Source organism: Rhinolophus hipposideros (assembly GCF_964194185.1).
Source record: "Rhinolophus hipposideros genome assembly, chromosome: 25".
Lineage (NCBI taxonomy): Eukaryota > Metazoa > Chordata > Mammalia > Chiroptera > Rhinolophidae > Rhinolophus > Rhinolophus hipposideros.
In genome coordinates, this window is record NC_138071.1 from 4,471,685 (window position 1) to 4,487,800 (window position 16,116).

At 40.7% G+C, this 16,116-nt stretch overlaps 1 protein-coding gene across 1 annotated transcript in view; it reads left to right on the forward strand.

The window, feature by feature from the left end:
* Positions 1–324: 324 nt before the first annotated feature.
* The window catches only part of CAPZA2 (capping actin protein of muscle Z-line subunit alpha 2), a 47,766-nt gene continuing 31,974 nt past the window's right edge, over positions 325–16,116 (forward strand). Inside the window, exon 1 of the mRNA XM_081038662.1 lies at positions 325–621. Coding sequence (XP_080894788.1) covers positions 583–621 — 39 coding nt within the window. The 5' untranslated portion in view covers positions 325–582. The remainder of the gene's footprint in view (positions 622–16,116) is intronic.

The following is a 16,116-nucleotide window of genomic DNA, read 5'->3' on the forward strand; positions in this document are numbered from 1 at the left end:
TCTGGTTTTTGCTTAACATTGTGCAAGTGGATATGCATAGAGACTAATACAGTACCCGGCACACCGTAAACGGCCAATAAATACTTCTTTAATGAATAAATGAATATATCAAGAGCAATCTTTCAATTATGGACTGGGTTGTCTGCATATTCTATGGGAAGCTAAGTGTTTTTCTAGTAATTTTTTTAAAAAACAATGTTTAAAAAGCTTCTATTCGTACAGTTTTCGCATTTTAGCTGGCGGAGCTGAGGCCTTAACGGGAACACAGTCAAGGGCGCAGGATGTACTTGTTGCAGACTGGGTCCATCTGGTCCCGGTGGGAAGGAACCCCACGGCCCGCAGGCTGACGCGCCCGCGGCAGGCGGCGCGGGGCGACTCCTCCCGCCGCAGCCCCTCGAGGTCTGCGCACGCGCCCCGCACTCCGGCCCGAGGGCCGGCCGAGGAGGCGGGGCTCCCTGGGCGCGTGCGCGGTGGTCTGGGCCCCGGCCCCTCCCTGGCTGGGGCGCGCGGCGCGGAGGCCCGCGCAGAAAGGGGGAAGTCAGGTGGCTGCCGCCGCCGCCGCGGTCTGTTGCCAGAAGGAAAATGGCGGATTTGGAGGAGCAGTTGTCTGACGAGGAGAAGGTAAGGGCCGCGGGGGCGGCGAGCCGGTCGGCCCGGGAGCCAGCGGGGCCCGGAGGGTAGCCCGAGGCCGGCCGCCGGCGAAGGGCATGGCCTGTGCCCTCGGCGGCCTGGCGCCGTGTCCTCGCTGCGCCCGAGCGCCTGCCGCTGTCAGTCACCGAGGCCCGCGCGGGGCCGGTGTCGCCGGGCCTGCTCGCCGCGCCTTGTAGGGTGTGCGCTCTGAAAGCGGGCGGCCGGCGGCGGGGGCCCTCGGGCGGGCCTGGGCGGCGGGGACTGGCCGGGGTCCGCGGCCCGGCCTGCCGGCCTCCCGAGGGCGCTGCGCGGCCTGCCGCCGGCCGGAGCGAGTCGCGGGTGCAGGCGCGGAGCAGCGGTGGCCTCGGGCGGACCGCGGGGCTCCCGTCCCCCCGCCCCGCCCCGCCCCGCCCCGCAGCGGGGCGCTTCCGGCCTGGGTCCCCGCGCGGTTTCCCCTTCCCCCTCCCCGCCGCTCTGCCGCTCGTTCTTCTCCCTTGTGTCGTCGTTAGCCGCGGGCCTTGCAGCTTCCTGCGCCCGGGAGGCCGGCGCTGGCGCCCGAGAGACGCGCCCCGGGGCTTCCTGCCCGGCCGGCGGCGCCCCGGGGCTGGGCTGCGGCGCCGGGGCTCCCGCTGGGCGTTCGGTCGGAGCGGGGACCGTGCGGCTCCTTCGGCTGCGTCTCGGGTGCGCCTGCCCTGGGGCACACGAACCATTAAGTTCTCGGCGTTCGCCGCAGGACACGGGGTCGTGCACGAGCTCTCTCCTGCTGCCGTGTCCTCGGGCTCCGGCGAGCCGCGTTCCCAGGGAGGGCGGCTGGGCACCCGACTGACTCTCGGTGTTTCCTGGAGGGGACCTTGACGTTTCTCAATCTCAGAAGCAGCTGACATCAGTAAGATGCTTGTTGCAGTTTTTGAAGTGTCCACTCTTAATTTAACATTGTTCGTTGTTTTAAGTTCCAAAGCAGTACAGCCACGGAGGAAACACGCACGTAACGGTGTTTTAGGAAGCCCTGATCCAAGCCCGAGGATACTTTTCGGTTCGAACTCTCCCTTCCAAGTGTTGTTGCGTCCTGTGTTCTAGCACGGAAATGTAGTGCTCCGTCTCCTTCTGTCGGTGCTGGGGTCAGCCTCATCGTTAGTGGTGGAAATCTTCCTTTCTCTGTGCGTTTTGGTGAAAGTTATCGTAAAACCACAAAGTGAGGACCGCAACAAGATGCCCCATAACCCAGAGACGCGGCGGGCAGAGAGCTCCCTGTGTACACAAAGTTGCTGTGCAGTTTTCACAGGTGCATCATTGGTAAATCACTGTAAGTTGGTAACTGAAAACGTATGCTCTTGTACACACACACACATTTAAAATTAAGTAGTGCTGAAAAGTTTGTTAAAGAGATTGTCATGTTTCTCTTCCACCGTTCTTAAGTGGTGGTTGTGGCTCAAGTCGCTAGAAATCTCGATGAGAGAGTCCTCAGTGAGGGAGCTAACACAGACCAGCCAGGTGTTGGGAAGGCCTGGCATAGCGATGAGGTGACAACGGTCCCTGTCACCCCACACTCCCTGTGCGCCAAGCTCCGCACGGGGCGGCGGTGTCTAATTCTCTAAGCATGCCCAGCGCAATGTTCTAGGAGGAAATGAATGAAAATTCTAATTGGAAGGAAGTCGTTTTTGTTTTTGTTTCGAGTTTTGTAACACTATTCTATAGATATTTTGCATATAGATTTCATTGCTGTATTTACTAATCTAAGAAAAATACTGACTAAACTTTTGAGTTAAATTTTAATATTGTCACTTTAGAAATATTCTTGTAATGTTTTGGGAGGAAGATGTTTGGTATGGAATAAGAGAGGATTTAAAGGTGATATTTTTAAACTAATATTTAAATTGTGTTGCTCTTTCTGCCACATTGTTTGTAATTTTCAAAAATACGCTTTTAAGACTTTTAAGCTCTTGGTATTTCCATTATTGATTGCAGATGTAAGGAAGTGAAGCTATTAATATTTATGTAGTACCATACTTTGCATGTATCTGGCTCAGTGGGACAATACATTCATTTTTATAAATTTGTTAATTTGAAGTAGGTTTTATTACCATTTCACAGATGAGTAAAATAAGGTTTCAGATTTACCCAAGGATACCTAAGTAGGAAGTTGCAAAGGTGATATTTAAACCTGAGTTTGTCTGAATCCAGAGTTGTTGCTCTTGTGACATTTCACTCCCTTAAATGACCAATACGACCTCTTCTGGGTTAATCTGTTTTTAATTTGTTGACAGCTTATTTCGAAAAAGGACAAACCATGGTTCTTTCTGTTTTTAATTAAAAAATTGTAAATACTAAACATCAAATAGTGTTGTGTTCTAAATTTGTGTTTTGGTTTTAGAACAAAGTTTATTATTGTTCAATACGTTTAAAAATATACTACTGGTATAGTTTCACATATGCCCTAGGGTAGGAAGCATTTTAGAAATTAATGTACAATTATGTCTTTGCTTTTTTAAGTCATATGCAATTGTTTTTTGAGGATATCACTATGAATTTAATAATCTTTTTACCTTTAGCCACTGGGTTAATAAGAATTAAGTTATCCGAAGAAGAACAATGATGTTCTTTAACTTACTCTTATGCTGTAATGTGTCTCACAGACTTTTACAGAGAAACTGGGCCAAAAAACAATCACGTTTTCCATTCCTGGGTTAGCTGTATCTTACAGTAAAGCATTTTTGTGAATTTGAAATTATATGATAGTGAGGCATAAGGCTGGAGAAGAACCACTCCCGAACCCATCTCTACGGGAGAAAAATCTAGGAAGTCACTCTAAGCTCCAGAAGGAAGACAATTGTTGGTTAGAAGGGATCTTTTTTTTTTTCTGTGAACCCTCCCACCTTCCCCCAGTGATTAAAGTAATCCATCCCATAGCTTCGGCTGTTATCTTTGTTGGTGTGTCTCAAATACATAGTTCAGCCCTAACTTCTTTCCTGAGCACTGGTCACACATTTTTTCTGCTGGTCCTGTCACAATGAGGTGTCTTCAAATGGAACTTGATTAAAACTAAATTCACAAATTCCCCTCTCCTTCCCTCTACACAAAGGGGGGCAGAAATCTCTCTCCTCCAGCTCCTATTTCTCTTTATGTCTCTGTTCCCATTGTTCCAGTCATCCAGATTTTTAACTTCAGCTTTATTCTAATGTTTTTTCCTGTGCTCTGTACCTTGCAGATTCTAAACCTTGTCACTTCCATCATCAAAATGTATCTTATGCAAATAATTTATTTCTTGCTCGAAAAGTTAATTCGTTTATATTAATAATTAGTTTTCTTACCTCAGTTAACACAACTATTACATTTATTTATATTATTAACTACTGTTGTTTAGTAGTAAAATTTTACTGTACAAACAGTTTTATTAAGGAAGACATAAAGACAAGGCTTCAAGGAAAAGTAGGGTTAGAAGATTTTCTCATATCTAGTCTTTCCCTTCTGTTATTTTTGCCACCGCTAGGCTTTTATTATAGACTTTCTAGACTCATCCCTCTAATTTCCTGTATCTAAGCCATGTTTTAATATGTTGTTTTTCTGTTCCCAAACTTCTAGTTGCTGGATCATTGCCTTTACAATGAAGCCCAACTCCTGAAAATGGTGTTCATGGCCTTGTATTCCATTGTAACTAAATAGTTCCAGCATTTCCAGTATATACTGTTATTTATTTAATCATGCTGTGAATTCAGAGACTTGCTTGCTAGTCCATGTCTAGCACCTCGGGTAAATTATTTAATCTCTCAGCCTTAGTTTCCTCTGATATGTGGGGATATAACAGGAAGTATCTTCTCCATTAAGTTGCTATAAATATAAATGGTGCCTGGCATGTAGTAAGTGGTAGTTATTTTACTCTGCTCATGACTTAACCATTTTGTTGATTCTGCTCCTGGTCTGTCCCCTTTTTTGAAAGATGAAAGTCGTACTCATCTCAAGGGTTAGCTCAGATCGCATGGCTAGTTTAATATCTTCTGAATGCTATAACATAGTATTGGTATTAAATACAGTTTTCAATAATAGTTACTTGTCATTTCCCCCTATTCTGTTGGGGTTCCTAAGTGCAGAAATAACGTCTATAGCATCTGTCATGCTGCACATGATGGGTAGAATGGTTCAGTGAATGAATGAACGAAGAATCATGAATTCAGAAAATTAAAGAGAAAACATTAGAGTTTGTGAAAAGTAGAAGTAGCATATAGAACCAAATTTTGGGGGATAAATTTGTTGTGCCTAAATTTTTAATTTCTAAATAGTGCTATAGATTTTAAAGATTCAGACAGTCAAATGGAATTCCTGGTGCTCTGAGTTACGGGTGATGATACTGGATATGGTTCAAATCATTTACACGTGCTAAATATTCTTTACAGCAGTTTATACACTTTTCCCTCACTACACAACCATAATTTGGCTTCAGAAATTTTGATTGTATGTAAAAACAATGTAGGCTGTCGTTATTTTCCATCGTAATTAATGTAAACTCAGTAGTGTGCTTATTAACAAAAAGTAAACTCAACCAGTGAGCTATAAATGTGGAAAATATTCATTCCTAGTTATATTCTGTAGGTGAATGAATTCCATCATTGCACCAATAAAGTGTAAAAATTCCTACAGCAAGCAGAAACTTGATAGCTGCTATAACATTAGTGGGGATTTGCAGACTTTGCACATTAAAGCAAATTTGTAGTGTTTTCAGTGCATGTGGGAGCCATCTCTGCGTAAAATAAGGACAGTTATATACATAAAGCATTGCATTTTAGTGTAATAACACAGGATATAAGAACACTTAAAGCAGAGTACAAAGTGATTTTTAAGTGAAAAGCATGATGGGAAAATTGACTTACAGTTTTGTGCTCTGACCCAAAAGTCTAATTGCCTGAAGCAGTAATTTATTGTAAGAGATTCATGCATATCAAAGAAAATAGGGGCTCCATAGGAACACCTACAACCTACAGTTGTCAAAAAAGGAGAATTTCACAAATTTTATTTTAAGATTGGATGTACAGTTTCTACATTCTTTCACTTACTGCATTTATTTATATGTTCCATTGTGAATCTAATGGTTGAGAACTTCTTGGATATTTTAGTTCTATCTAGTTTCTGTTGACAATGAATGGAAATAATTTTTGAAAACTGTCTCCACATTCATTTATTTACCAAATATACCATATTTCATTGATTTCAGTGCTCATAATTTTCCATATTTTAAGATCTCTGACATCAGACTGCATTATACAATCAATGGCTTATGATATTTCATTGTAGCATTTTTCCTTTTTTTAGTGTTACCTAAAATTATGCATCTTACGTTGATTATGAATCAGGGTAAGCAAGGATATAATGCATTAAAAAACAACCTAAAATCTTAGCATGAGGGGGGTTGGTGGGGGGGGCTTTGTACGACATCTCTTCACTCATTCTATATATGTCTAGTGTGGGTCAGCAGCCGAAGTCATGTAGTTTCAGGCTGTTGGAGGACTTCAGTCTGAACTCAGCCCTTTTTCCACAGCCCCATAGCAGTGGGAAGGAAATGCAGTGAATAGCACGCTGGTTTTAAAGCTCCCCCGCCCCCCATACACACACACACACACACACACACACACACACACACACACACACTTAGAGTCACCACACTTCTGCTTAGATTTCAGTTAACGAAAGCAAGTTACATCTAACAACCTGATTTCAGAAAGGTCAGGAAAGGAAAAGAGAATTGTATTTGTGAATAGAAGTAATAACACCATAGTTTACGTTGTAGACTCACTGAAAGTTTGTGATTTGATCACCTCTTTGGTAGACATGTGCATAGAGTCACAGATGAATCAGACATATAACATTTATACATACTGTACAGGATCAAAAAGTAGTAAGTGCATGGAAGTTCAGAAGACAGAAAAATTACTTCTGCCTAGGAGAATAGACTTCAGTTGGTGTATAAGGCCATATCAGAGAGCACACCACAGGAAGGAAAATCAGGAAAGTGGGAAGAAGAAGGGGGTACTTTGCTAGTAAGAAATGCAGAAATTAACCCCTGGTAAACAGGAGTTCTCAGCCTCAGCATTGTTGCCATTTGGGGAAGGATAACTCCTTGTTGTAGGGGCTGTCCTATGTGTTGTAGGATGATTAATAGCATCCTTGGTCCACATGATGCCAATAGTACCCCCGCGTCCTGCTGATCAAAAATATCTCCTGTGGACAGATTCGCTCCTGATTGAAGACCACAGGTCTGGACAGATTGAAGCCAGTGTGAGCAGTGGGGAACCTGGGTTAAGTGCTAGAACTCAAATTAAAGTAGTTTCACAAGACAGAGGAAGAAACAATTTCAGAGTTGGAATCGACAGGACTTGGTGAGTAAATGTAGGGGTAAGGGAAGAACCAGAGGTAACTGAATGTGAAAATCTGGATAACTGGGAAGTGGTACCACCACCAACATCTAGAGAACACAGGAAAGGATGCACTGTTGGCAGAAGTAATGGTGAATGGGATTCGGGTCATGTTGAGTTTGAGATCCTAGCAAAATGTCTATGTGAACAGCCTGGCACATACGGAAATGTAGGAATGGAGCTGGGAAAGAGCTCAGGCCCAGAGATTTGATGCAGATTTGGAAATCCTCTCTTTGCAGGTGAAAAGCCACAAGAAGGGATAAGCTTTTTAGGAGAAAGTTTAGATGTGCAAAGAGGAGAGGGCAGAGAGCACATACTTTTGGATATACTTTCATTTAAAGAATAGGAGAAGAGGATAAGGAGTGACCCCTGAAGTAGAAGTGAGTACCTAGCACAGAGTAGCTTCTCATGTTATGGGACTTGAAGAGAATTTCCAGAAGGGGCAGTGCTGTAGAGATTAAGAGATTAAGACAATATAGGACTGAGAAAAGCCTTTGAATTTAAGAGAATGGGATGAGAAATTATATCTACTACTGTATATCCAGTATCTACTATACTATAATCTCTCAGCTGTCAGAGTAACCTTGTTATAACCCCCCATTTTACAGATTGGAAAACTGATATAGATGAGGCCAACTATCTAAGTGGTGCACTAGAAATCATGGGTGGTCATTAAGAGAGCAGGTTTTCTAGAGTTTGGAGCAGGGAGCAGAAAGAAAAGCCACATTACCAGGGTCTAGAAAGTGTGTATGTTTTCCCTCTTCTGGAAGTGGCCTTTCCCTCTTGCCTGCATTGTAAACCACTCGTCCTTCAATAACCAGACGCTAAGACTTCCTCCTCATCTTTTATATCCTGGCCTGTCTCTGCTCCCTCAGCAGTTTGTACATACCTTTGCTATAACATTTACCAACCGTAATAGGTTTACCTGATGTTCTTATTTCCTGTGTTCTTCAGGGCCAGGTCCTGTGTTTTATTCATCTTTGAAATTCCAGTCGTGCCTGGTGTATATTAGATCAGTGGTTTTCAGCTCTAGCTGTGCCTTAGAGTCAACTGGAGAGTTTATAAACAAACATGGTGCACAGGTTTCACCCGTGGGAGAGGCCTAAAGCCTCTCTACTTCTTAGTTTAATTTTTTAAAAAAAGCTTCCTGGATGGCGTGAATGTGCTGCAAGGGATGAGTCTCACTGCACTGTGGTGCTCAATAAATGTTGATGAAAGGATAAGAAACGGAGACAGAAAGTGTAACTTATTATTGAAAAAAATTGGTAGTGAAGCAAAACAGACAGACTAGGTATTATAACTTCATTTTTTACTGCTATTTCATTTTAGGGATACTTTTTTTTAAGATGGAAAAAATTTAGGAGTGTTTGTGAGTTGAGAGGAATGATTCAGATCAGAGAAATAAATAGAAAATGTAAGATAAATAAGAGCTTATATAACTTTTTCAGTTATGTCTACTTTGGATTTGTGGAATCCAATTTGTGGAATTCTTATTATTTTCAATAAATGATAAAAATATTTAAAGAAAAACTGATGTTGAATTTACTAGATGACCTAGTTTTAGGTTAAGTGATGTTGGCCCTGTTTTTAATTACCACTCAAAATGATAATTATAAAGGAAAAAATTCTTAAGGAAACTTGTCTGTAACACAGACATGCAGTAGTGATCACTTGATCATAAACTATTTAAATATGATAGAGTTTTAATAGAGGTTTTCTCTTATTTTACTTGTAATTCTCAAAAAGGCATAGGCAGTTTTTAGAGTAATGGGAAATTATGTCAAATAATACTTACAGTTGAAGTGGAAAAATGCATAATAGCTCTTTTTAACTTTACTACCCATCGCTAAGACAGTGACCCTTTTTTGGTATTATATTCCTTGAGAATCAGGTGAAACCTATGAAGAAACTGTAGAATTCAAAATGTAGACATTTCATTGCTGTGGGATGACTTTGGAATGGTCAGCTTGAGTTTATTCAGTCTGAGCGCTGAGATTTCCTTCTTACAAATTGTACACAGATAAAGGACACGGTGAGTAGAGTGAAAACATCTGATCAGAGCACTTAATTTAAGCAAGAATGTCCCAATATTTTTAAAGGAGACTGAGGCAAATGTCCTACATAGTATAGATTCATGCCAAAATATATCTGTAATTCAGAATGAAAGTCTGAGGTCCTTAATTTTTGTTTCTTTAAAATTTTACCTTTAGGGACAGCCCCGTGGCTCAGGCGGTTGGAGCGCCTGCTCCTAATGCCGAGGTCACTGGTTCGATTCCCACATGGGCCTGTGAGCTGCTTCCTCTAAGCTAAGAGTGTGGACAAGGCTCCTCCTGGAGCTGGGCTGCCGTGAGCAGCCCAAGGTCTGCATGTGCTGCCATGAGCCGCTGGTGGCCAGTGTGAGTGGCCAGCAGCAGGCGACCGACTGGCCGGGGGGAGCGCAAGGCTCATAATACCAGCCTGGGCCAGGGAGCTGTGTCCTACACAACTAGACAGAGAAACAACGGCTTGAACCAGAGTGGGGGGGAGGCAGGAGAAAGGGGGGAATTTTTTACTGTATTTTTCATTAGAAAAGCAATAGGTTGGATAAATATGTTTTTGTGGATTTTCAGCAATAAAGATTTAAGTTTATGACTTAATTAGAAAATAAACTAATATATCATTCCTTAATTATCATGGTTACTATGTTTTTAAATTAACATTGATACATAAAGACAAATCATAAGATATGCTATCATATGTATGAGATTGTTTTGCATTTTTTTTAGTTACGATCTAATTTACCTGCCAGGTAGAGCACAAGTCTTAAACCATCCGTTTGATGGATTTTCACGATTATATACACCCGTGCAACCATTCGTTCACTCAAAATAAGTTAAAGAACGTTTTCTATCCTCTCAGAAAATTCCCTCCTGCCTCTTTCTAATCAATCCCTGCACCCTCTTCTCAACCACACTCTTGACTGTTACCCATAGATTAGATGCCCTGGTTTTGAGTGTCATATAGAGGGAGTCACACGGGGTTTTGAGTGTGTATCTGGCTGCTTTCCACTCAACGGGTTTTCACATTTGTTCATGGTGTGGCCTGTACCAGTACCCCCGTTTGTTTAGCCGTTTCCTCCTGATGGACGTTTGGGACTGTTAGGAACAAGGCTGCTGTGAACACCCTGTGCCGTCTTTGTGTGGACATACGCTTCCATTGATCTTACGCAAATGCCTAGTTATGAAATTGCTGGGTCATAAAAGAAAACTTTTGAAGTCAGTGATTTTGGTAGGTTAAATAAAGATACGTTCTTTGTCATTTGAAAATTTGTATTAAATAGTTAACAGCCCTCCTCAAACACAATTTGTGTAGATGTTTAATGATAATTTAAAGTGAAGCAGGGCAGCCGGTTTGCTCAGTGGTGAGAGCGCAGTGCTCATAACACCAAGGTCGCCAGTTCGATTCCCACATAGGCCAGAGAGCTGTGCCCTCTACAGCTAGGATTGAAAAAACAGTGACTTCACTTGGAACTGATGGGTCACAGAAAAACACACTGTTCCCCAATATTACCCAATAAAAATGAAAAGAATTAATTAAAAAATAAAATAAAAATAAAGAAGTTAAATATGTTTAGCCATAGATAAAACATCAAAAAAGTACCCATTGACTTTGTTTTTATGAAGGCTAAACTAGTACAATTTGTTGAGCCTCAAAAATCATGAGTTGGTTCAAACAATTGTAAACAAACAAAAAATGGCAGATATGATCATACCTTAATTAGAACTCAAGTAATTAGAATCCTCTATTCAACCCCAAATTGCTTAACTTGACTTCAAGAAGACAATGGCTCATGGTGAACTGCCACAATGCCTAAATAACCCCACTAGAATTTTTGTGTACAAAAAATGAATTATCCATTACTTACTATGGATAACCATTGGAAGTCTTTAAACGAATTAAGTTGTTTGTGAGAAGAAATGGAATATTAATTTAATGTCACATTACTTACATTAATATTTTCTTAGTGTTAGCCAGTGTCTCTGTTATAACAGGATAGTTATCTCTTGCTGTCTCCTATTATTGAATATTCAGAAGTTCTTTTAACAAGTTACATTCTTGTGCTTACTACAAGAATGAATGATGACTGCTAAATTCTTTAGACAATTTTCAGAAGGATTTTTGGAATTTATTAAAATGTATGACAGGTGTTCTTCATATCCCTGAAATCACGAAGTAACTCATGTTTAAAAAAATAATGCTGGGCCGGGCCGGTGGCTCAGGTGGTTGGAGCACAGTGTTCACAACACCAAGGTCACCGGTTCAATTCCCACGTGGGCTAGTCAGCTGCGCCCTCTACAGCTAAGATTGTGAACAACCACTCTCCCAGGACTTGGGCTGCTGTGAGCTGCCCTGAGCTGCCATGAGTGGCCAACCAATGAGTGGCAACTGACTGCTGAGCTGGGGGGAGCGCAAGGCTCATAACACCAGCCTGGGCCAGGGAGCTGTGTCCTACACAACTAGACTGAGAAACAGCAGCTTCAACCGGAGTTCAGGGGAGAGGCGGAAGAACGGGGGGGGGGGGGGGGGAATAGTGCTGAATATATAAGATACTATTTTTTTTTGATCCAGTGGGGAAAAGTGCATTTAAAGAAATAGTATTATTAGAATGTTTATCCGTAGGACAATGTAATAAAAAAATATATCTCTGTCCCACATCATACACAAAAATCAATCCCAGGGGGATTAAAGACCTAAATGCAAAGAGCAAAACTTTAAAGTTAGAAAAAATGCAGAGACAATCTCCACAAACCCAGTGGATAAGGAATTTTTTTCCCACTCTCTAATGTAACTTTTTTTTTTTTAAAGGTTTTATTGGGGAAGGAGAACAGGACTTTATTGGGGAACAGTGTGTACTTTTTTCCAAGTCAAGTTGTTGTCCTTTCAATCTCAGTTGTGGAGGGTGCAGCTCAGCTCCAGGTCCAGTTGCTGTTTTCTAGTTGCAGGGGGGCGCAGCCCACCATCCCTTGCTGGAGTCGAACCGGCAACCTTATGGTTGAGAGGACGCATTCCAACCAGCTGAGCCATCTGGGAGCTCAGCCGCAGCTCAGCTCAAGATGCTGTGTTCAATTTTAGTTGCAGGGGGCGCTGCCCACCATCCCTTGCGGGAGTCGAGGAATTGAACTAGCAACCTTGTGGTCGAGAGCCAGTGCTCCAACCAACTGAGCCATCCAACCAACTGAGCCATCTGGGAAAGCAGCTCAGCTGAAGGTGCCATTTCCATGTTCAATCTTAGTTGCAGGGGGCGGAGCCCACCATCGATTGCGAGACTCGAGGAGTTGAACTGGCAACCTTGTGGTTGAGAGCCCACTGGCCCATGTGGGAATCAAACTGGCAGCCTCGGCGTTAGGAGCATGGAGCTCTAACCGCCTGAGCCACCTGGCCGGCCCTCTATTTGACTATGTTTAAGGATTTCTCTTACATAACCACAGCACAATTATCAAAATCAACAAATTAAACATTCATTAAATGCTATTATCTAATCTGCAGACCCTGTTCACATTTCACCAACTGCTGGTCCAGGATCCAGCCCAGGATCATACAGAATTGTGTTGTAGTGTCTCTGGTCTTCTTTGATCTGGAACGGTTTCTCAGCATTGTTTGTCTTTCCAGACCTTAACACTTTGAAGAGTACAGACTAGTAATTTGTAGACTGCCTCTTAATTTCAGTTTGTTTAACATTTCCTCAAGAGTAGATTCAGCCTATGAATTTTTGGCAGGAGTATCCCAGAAGTGATGTTGTGTCCTCGGCTATACCCTCTCAGGAGACCTGTTACTTAGGATAACCCATCATTTAGTCAATGTGGTACATGGCAGGTTTCCTCATGGTAAAATTACTGTTTATCCCTTTGTAATTAAATGGCTTGTGGAAAGATACTTTCAGACCATGTGAGTCTACTGTTGTTTTCTCATAACTTCTATCCAACAATTTTAGCATCCATAGGTGCTTTTCTAATTCAGTCATTCCTTCTGTTTATTAGTTGAAATTCTACTATAACAAAATACTTTCCCTTTTTCTTCCATTTGTTCGTTCATTTACATTAATATGGACTCTGGATTCTTATTTTATTCTTACTTTGTCATTATCATTATTTAATCTGTTTTTTGAATTGTAGAATGTTTTTTTTAAGCACATAAGAAAAAGTACAAAAATAAAGTTCAACAGTGAGTAAATACTTTTGTCTTATCTCAGGCAGTTGATGGGAAGAATTTTTTTTTTCCTCAGGGCTATACTCAGGGCTATACTAACATTTTGGATATTGTTTTGCATACACTATTTTATGTGTAAGTAACTTTATATTAACAGTCACTTGTATTGTCTGCTGTTTTACAAGAAGCACAACAGAATGGGACATACTTTTTATGCTATGTTTATCTTTTGTATGTCTTATATAAAATAACGTTTGGACCCAAATAGAAGAAAAGAAATACAGTGCTTTCAGCTTTTAGCCCGGATTAATAAATTAAGTTCAACATTAATAAGGTTAACTTTTTAAAATTATACTTCTTGGTGTGCAATTGTTATAAGGCATACCTGTCAGCTGCCAATGACTAACAGATAAGAAAGAGTTAATCTCCGGCTAGCTACACTTTCCCAACAAAACCACGCCCCCCTCCAATTTAGAATTGCAGTTTAGAAGTACAATAATAGTAATAACTCTTATCTGAATCTGACTCCAATTTAGAAGGACTTGATTTCGAGTATCACATGAAAGAAGATGGTGGTTAGTGCAGAATAATTAGCAGTGGGCCTAGGAATGTATCTAATAATTCACTGGGCTCTAACTGAAAAAAACTATAATATTCCCAGGGGTAAATAGAGTATAGCTCTATGTGTGCTAGAGAAACTTTGAGGAAATATGTTTTGAGTTATTTTCAGAAATTCGTCTACTCTTGGGACATCTTCTTGTTAACTCTTTTCCTTGGATTTAAAATTAAACAAAAAGTTGGCTAGGACGGATGGATGTAGGGAAATAATGAGTCGATAGCAGAGTTTAGAAAATATCTTGATGACTGAACAATTTTTTAGGAAGACAAGTAAGCCTTTACTGTTGGACAGACTTTCTTTTCTCTAGCACATAAGTACAAACATCAGATTCTTCTTCTCTGGTGACATTTTCAAAAACCAGATTAGAATACTTCAGGCATAGCTGGTATAATCAGCTTGTGGTTGGGGTTTTCAGCCAGACTGCTTCCATGACCTTCCAACCCTAGTGGTACTTTTGACCCACCATTTGCTTTGAATATTGTGAGCAGTCTATCACCTCCTTTGCTTAACGCGTGCATTTAGTGTAATAGCAATGGCAATTACCAGTAGGATAAAAATGGAGATCATTTTTGTTTTAGAACTGACTAAAATTCTAAATGGCATGTGCCTGTTTTGGAAACAACTAATATTTTTAAAACTCAACTACTTAGTCACATCACTAAATATGCTGTGTGTGTACTGCTTGCTATCAGTACTTTAATTTTTGCCAGTTTTATAGGTAGTGTGTAAGTCATTAGGAATATTAAAAAATTACCTCAAAATTCTACAAGTTTTCAAAAGAAGCATTTGATAAATTCATCAGCAGGTTACCACAATTTTATTTGTTGCCTCTAGTAGTGATTAAGACTTTGTTTTAAATGCTTTCTAACAACTCCTTACCTCAATAGGAAGGAAGGGGGGAGAGAGAAGGAGATTAAGACTTTCACATAAGATTCCAGTGTTATGTTTAGCATACACTATTTTTCTATAACCTTGCCTGCTTCAGAGTTATTCTTTATGTTTTGCCTTTTAATTTTAATGGTCCTCTTAAGTATTTTAGAAGAAAATAATTTGAATACACATAAAACACATTTTAATTAACATATTAATAGTATCCCCGCCCTTTTTCTGATAATTTTCAACTGTGTAGATTCATGTAACCATTACCAAAATCTAGATAAAATGTCGTTCTGTCACCCAAAAAGAATTTCCTCATTTTCACTCTCCCTCTTTTCTCCCTTTGTATTCACACCCCGCCCCACCTCTCCTCCAGACCCTGGCAACTATGGATCTGTTCTCCATTGCTGTGATATTGCTTATTTGAGAATGTCATATAAATGGTGATATATATCATTACTGTGTACCATTTTGAGACTGTTTTCTTTCATTCAGCATAAGGCTTTTGAGAGTTATCCAAGTTGTTGCAGGTATTCCTAATTTGTTTCTTTCCTTTGCTGCGTCGTATCCCATTGTGTAGAACACCATCATTTATTCATATACACATTTGTGGACATTCGGATTGTGAGTTGTCTTCAGTCTTGAGCAACTGAAAATAGATTTGCATTTTTCTAGGATAGATAACCTGGGAGTGGAGTTGTGCTATTATTCTGTGTGCTTAAGTTCTTAAGATATTGCCAAACTGTTGTATACTGGGTTAGCAAGGATCGTAGTTTTAGTAACATATCTAAGACTTTTTTGCCTAACCCTACGTCATGAAGATTTTCTTGTTTCCTTTTTTGTTTTTAAGTTTTCTGTTTTACATATATAGCTATGGTAATATTTTAATAAGGTGTGAAGTTTAGATTGAGATATATTTTTTTGCTAAGGGATATCTAATTGTTTGAATATCACTTGTTGAAAAGGTATCTTTTCTCCTTTTAATTGTCTTTGCATGTTTGTCAAAACTTTTGGCCGCACGTATGTGTGCACGTGTGTTTGAACTCTCAGTTGTGTTCCATTGTGTATCCCTTCACTAGTACTGTCTTAATGACTGTAGATTTATATAGTAAGTCTTAAAATCAGGTAGTATGAATTCTTCAACTTTGTTCTTTTTCAGAATTGTTTTGGCTATTGTAGTTCATTTGCCTTTACTACTTTGCATATATTATTAAGGGTATGAAGTAACATAATTCATTTCCTCTCTTTATAGCCTACCCCAAATCTCACTTTTTTTAATAGCATAGTGTGTATTAATGTGTGTGTGTTATTTTGGGCATCAGAGTGATTTTTTGATCTCGCTTGCATTTGAGCAGAAGAGGTCTTAATGCATGGCCAAAATAATCTGCATTCATTGCATTTGTC